The sequence below is a fragment of the Pseudophryne corroboree genome, chromosome 11 (assembly GCF_028390025.1).
Source record: "Pseudophryne corroboree isolate aPseCor3 chromosome 11, aPseCor3.hap2, whole genome shotgun sequence".
Lineage (NCBI taxonomy): Eukaryota > Metazoa > Chordata > Amphibia > Anura > Myobatrachidae > Pseudophryne > Pseudophryne corroboree.
Genome location: NC_086454.1, coordinates 258,116,649 through 258,122,648, shown reverse-complemented (window position 1 = coordinate 258,122,648; position 6,000 = coordinate 258,116,649). Strand labels below are relative to the sequence as shown.

The 6,000-nt window shown below is 40.6% G+C and overlaps 1 protein-coding gene across 3 annotated transcripts in view; it reads right to left on the bottom strand.

Moving 5' to 3' along the window:
* Window positions 1-3,488: 3,488 nt before the first annotated feature.
* The window catches only part of TENT4B (terminal nucleotidyltransferase 4B), a 109,323-nt gene continuing 106,811 nt past the window's right edge, over window positions 3,489-6,000 (bottom strand). For all 3 annotated transcript variants that reach the window (XM_063945352.1, XM_063945353.1, XM_063945354.1), the window contains one exon: window positions 3,489-4,429. In XM_063945352.1, the coding sequence (XP_063801422.1) occupies window positions 4,253-4,429 (177 nt within the window). In that variant the 3' untranslated portion in view covers window positions 3,489-4,252. The remainder of the gene's footprint in view (window positions 4,430-6,000) is intronic.

Sequence of the window (6,000 nt, the reverse complement as noted above, 5' to 3'; positions counted from 1 at the left end):
CAGTGCCTCAATTAGTGCATTTACACTGGGGGCCGGATGTAATGAAGTCCGAGTTGGCCGGAGGTGCGGGCTGATGGCTGAACTTGGCCCTTTTTGTTAAAGCGCCAATCATTTACAAGGCATGGTTTTGCCTTGTACATGATTGCCGCTTTAAAACAATGTCCAAGTTCGGCCAGGAACCCACACCTCTGACCGACTTGTACTTCATTACATCCGTCCCTAAAGAAGAGTAATTAAGGGGCATTATGCAAGACAGAACTGGGGTGAAATGCTGTGTTGTGCATCTTTAGAGGGTCTGGTAATCTGAAATAAAGCAAAACTTACTCTACTAAAGCTGGTGCATACGGACATTAAATAACCCAAAAGCAAATAGACAGACCTGAGAACACAATTTCTGGAAAACATGAGGTTTGCAACAAACAAAAGCACACTATAAATGTACAGACTCTTAATAACACGTTTCCAATGTTGTATAAAGTTAGGACAAAGTACAATGCATTGCTTAAGCATTTCTTTAGGGATATGGAGCTGCTATACAAATAATAGGTAGGAATTTAACATGGAGCATGAAACTGTTGACCCAAATGAAGCAAACATACTTCATGAATTTTCAGGAGAGAGAGACATAGACCTGGAATGAAATTACTTCTAGGCAAAAAAGTTTCCCATCTGTTCTGACATGGGGCTATCTGCAGTATCCAGAGCACATAGGATCACACATTCCCACCATAAACTTTATCTCATATACTTTCCGTTGTGACATGAAACTCTTACATATATATATATATATTTGCGAATGATAATAGCCCTTATGTGTGATCAACTTCCATTTTAGAGTAATGGTCTTATAACTAATTTGTTGCTGCTCTGTTAGTGACTCACGGATATACAATTGCATGGGATATGTATGGTCTGTAGTAAACTAGTTTTCCTCAATCAACTCACTTAAATTCAAGGATTTCTGCCAAATGATATAAAAAGTAGGTTCTACTCAATCCTCAAGAATCGGAGGAATACCGGCATAACTACAGTAATTCTACCATCATTGGCAAGTAGAATACAGAAAGAGTACAGTATATTAAGCAATCTCCCTAATAAAGTTGAATTACCTCTGGATGAAAGCAACAGTTAAGACTCATGCAAAGGATGGGTTGAGAAGAGAAGGGAGAAGGGGGGAGGGGGTTTTACGTTAATTGAAAAAAAAAGAAGAAGCAAGAGACCCTTCAAGAGACTTGCCACATGGTCCAGTAGATAGATATTTTTATTGAATTATAACTAGCAGCAATATAATAACCTGTTGGATGGTTTTTATAGCCCTAAGAAGGGCCGTAAATGAGCTCCATAATCTATACAGGGGGATATTCAATCAGTGACGAGTTTTCTGACCGTCGGAAAATCGGCACTAATTTGACCGTTTGCTATTCAATAGCGGGCGTTTGACAGTTTTTTTGCTCCGTTCTCACCATGCCTTTTCGACTATTTTTTTTAGTTGAATCAGCATGGGCAAAAATGGACCAAAAAAAATAAATGTCTAAAATGCTCGCAAATTCGACAAAACACGTGGATCAGCAGCGAATTTGCGGATCCACGTGGTTTTCGGCCGGGCAGATTTTTCGACAAGTCGAAAAACCGGAACGGGCTTTAAATAGGTCAAAATGTGAATTAGGCCTACAAAAAGGGTGGAAAGTGCAATTTTTTCGACCAGTCGAAAAAACGGCACTAATTGAATAGCACCCATATTGTAGTTTCTTAAATGATTTCTCCTTCATGGATTAAGTAGCTTTTATACCAATAAGGGAAAATGTCCTTAATTTGTACGTATCTACTACAGCCATTTTATGGGCTGAACAAGTAGTTACAAGAATGCAGCCTATCCATTCACTAGGCACCAGTGACATCACTGAGGCATAAGGCACACAAGTCACGCAATCCCAGTGAACAGATAAATAATTTCATGTGGACAAAGCGGGAAAGGCTGGGGTGGGAAATATCCATGTTCATCAAGTGCAATAGGCCACCCCTTCAGCACTATGAAGGTGCAAGTTACCAAACTTAGTTATTCCTTTCTATTGTACCCATAAAAACACTAGAAAATAAAATAAAATGTATTGATAAAGAGAAAACCACATTGATGAATCATGTATTGCTGTCTCGCAATTATGTGTAATGATGATACATCGCCGGACTTCATGTGTAGCATTTTTGGGCTAATTCACGAGTGTTCTCTGAAATTGCTTCAGGCCTACTGAAATCAAATGCATTGTGTCTATTGAGGGCTGTCGTTCTACCGGCACTGATGAAAATATCTGATCTCTCTCCTGCTGCTTCCTAATATAATGCAACTCACAGCGAAAGTAGACAAACTGTCCCTGCTCAGGATCTACTTTTGCAAGTCAAGTACTATATTTGTGTGTGTGTGTGTGTGTGTGTGTGTGTGTGTGTGTGTGTGTGTGTGTGTGTGTGTGTGTGTGTGTGTTTCCCAGAAGATGACTAAGCTGCAAATTGTATTGAGATCCCAGTTATATGCATGGTTTCATTATCATCCCATGAAAAGCACCTTATTTAAAACAATTGTTTTACTCCTTAAAGGAGAATTTCCTAGGTAACCACTGCAATCTTACTGCAGCCAATCTATAGCTAGGCTTCCATCTTAACCAAGGGGCACATGCAATGTGATGTACATCCCTTTCCAGAATGGCATATCGCACAAACTCCCACATGGTACTTTTTGCCTCACACCCATAGAGGCACCCAGGAAGATCAGCTATGTAGTGGCTACAGTATAGTGCAAATATATGCACCACCAAACATCCCAGGAATGCCTGGTAGCACATCAAGTCTAACTGAACGGAAAAGACCCATATAGGTTTTATCTTTTTTTTTTTTTTTTTTGACAAGGAAGTGTTAACTTTATGTTTTGACCCTTCTTTCCTTGCAACTGGGAGAACTGTGGGAATCCCAAGCCATGAAACAAGCGCCCACCGATAGAGAAGAACTCACCTCACCAAACCCTGTAATCCCACGGCAACACAGTTAGGGTGTGCATATTTCTTAACATAGCAGCTGCAAGTATGGAGCCCTCAGATGTGTATTTAACGGAAGTGTTTGCCTAAAGGACTATTAAACATTGATCACAGTTCTCAGTTGGAGAAACAGTGGCTGGTTAGACAGTGTGACTTGGCAAAGTTAATGGAGTGAATACATAACTTTAAAGCTGTTCATTTAGTACATACTTGGCTGGTGCAAAGTCTTTTAAGAACTGCATTAGCCAAATTGCTGGGTATGAGAGAGACAAAGCACTGGGTTTCGGTGTAGAACACGGACTTTACCTCATCTATGGTCCTGAATCATGTCCCTCATTTACTCAGGCGTTTCGCATACACTATTGTCTGGTGATGCCTCCAAGACAAAACCCCACACAAATCTGACATTAAAAGCATACATGCAATGGTGTCAAACAAAAAAACAAAAAAAAAAAGGTACACTACTTTTCAGAGAAGGCCACTTGCCTTCTAATAATTGTTATTTATATATATATAAAAAATAAATAAATAAATGACAAAAATGGCAACAGTGGGTACAAACTTTCCCTTCAAGGAGCCCAGAACCAACTCAATTTCAATGCAGGTGGACATGGCGATATTCTCATAATCTAGTCCGATTTTCTTTGCAAGTTTTATGTAAAAAGCATATGCACCATTACAAAAGTGCAATTTCATATACTGTAGTATGCACAATAAAATGGTAGAATATTCAATATGATAAAAAAAAAAAAAAAAAAAACCATCATGCAGAAATAAAGTTCCCAAGAAATGCTGGGGTTTCCGCACATTGCACCCCTGTCAGATATTTAACGTCTGGGTTCTTTCCCATTTCCACCCCATAACACTGGGTATTAGTCCTATAAACCAGCACAGTGGTGCTGATAAAGAAGTGCAAATATTTTTATTCTTTTTACCTCCCTATATTTTACCAAAATCAGCAGCCAGGTTTTTTTTTTGTAAAGTTTTTTTTTTTTTTTTTTTAGTTTTTTTTAGTATTTTGTTTTCTTTGAGATTTTTTTTTTTTCTCTTTTCATGTTGAAAATCATGATCCATTTCCGTGGTCAGCTGGGAAAACAAAAAAGTAAAAAACAAAAAAAACACGAGTTTCAAAAGATTTTTGAAGCTTCGGGAGTTGTGAAGCAGTTTGTTGCCATTTAATTATGCCATGGCCCAGTAAAGGCGGAAGCATGAAGTCTGGTCGAGACCAGCTATCTGCACAGGTCTGTTTCCCGCTTGTGCTTGCGTTTTTTGTTGTGGTAGTGCTGGTGCTGTGCTTTGCCGATCTGAATGTGCCTGCTTGGCACAGATGTGCCTTGGCTTATGTTAGGATGAGTCTGGAAACCTTTGCTGGATGTGGAGGAACGGAATAGCCTGGTTGCACCGTGCTGAAAGAGAGAGAAGTATATTAATGGAGTGAGAACTTGTCAGTGCCAATTACTTTCACTCCACAGTGACACTAAATATTTTTGACAAAATACAATTACTAGATGAACCACAAACATTGTTTTAGAATGGCCAGATATTGTATGGTAACTTCAATAACTAAGGATAACTCCAGCTGAAATAAATCAATACTAAAACATAATACTGAATATTGTGGTCCAGTGCTCCCCATCTTCTCATCCCCCTGATATCATACAGACGGAACAATGAACACATATGGTACTACAATGGGCACGCAGACAATGAGGGAAAACAATATACAGGCAACAGGTTTTACTCTTTGGGTAAATCCTGTAATTTATAACTACAACTAGCACTGCAGTACCAGGCAAGAGGGAAGATGTTGTAACATGTGATCCCAGAACAAGCGCAATAATAAGATTTTACTTACCGATAAATCTATTTCTCATAGTCCGTAGTGGATGCTGGGGACTCCGTCAGGACCATGGGGAATAGCGGCTCCGCAGGAGACAGGGCACAAAAGCAAGCTTTTAGGATCACATGGTGTGTACTGGCTCCTCCCCCTATGACCCTCCTCCAAGCCTCAGTTAGGTACTGTGCCCGGACGAGCGTACACAATAAGGAAGGATCTTGAATCCCGGGTAAGACTCATACCAGCCACACCAATCACACCGTACAACTTGTGATTTGAACCCAGTTAACAGTATGATAACAATGAAGTAGCCTCTAAAAAAGATGGCTCACAACAATAATAACCCGATTTTTTTGTAACAATAACTATGTACAAGTAATGCAGACAATCCGCACTTGGGATGGGCGCCCAGCATCCACTACGGACTATGAGAAATAGATTTATCGGTAAGTAAAATCTTATTTTCTCTAACGTCCTAGTGGATGCTGGGGACTCCGTCAGGACCATGGGGATTATACCAAAGCTCCCAAACGGGCGGGAGAGTGCGGATGACTCTGCAGCACCGAATGAGAGAACTCCAGGTCCTCCTCAGCCAGGGTATCAAATTTGTAGAATTTAGCAAACGTGTTTGCCCCTGACCAAGTAGCTGCTCGGCAAAGTTGTAAAGCCGAGACCCCTCGGGCAGCCGCCCAAGATGAGCCCACCTTCCTTGTGGAATGGGCATTTACAGATTTTGGCTGTGGCAGGCCTGCCACAGAATGTGCAAGCTGAATTGTACTACAAATCCAACGAGCAATAGTCTGCTTAGAAGCAGGAGCACCCAGCTTTTTGGGTGCCTACAATATAAACAGCAAGTCAGACTTTCTGACTCCAGCCGTCCTGGAATTATATATATATATATATATATATATATATATATATATATATATTTCAGGGCCCTGACAACGTCTAGCAACTTGGAGTCCTCCAAGTCCCTAGTAGCCGCAGGCACCACAATAGGTTGTTTCAGGTGAAACGCTGACACCACCTTAGGAAGAAACTGGGGACGAGTCCGCAGTTCTGCCCTGTCCGAATGGAAAATCAAATATGGGCTTTTGTAAGACAAAGCCGCCAATTTTGACAATCGCCTGGCCGAGGCCA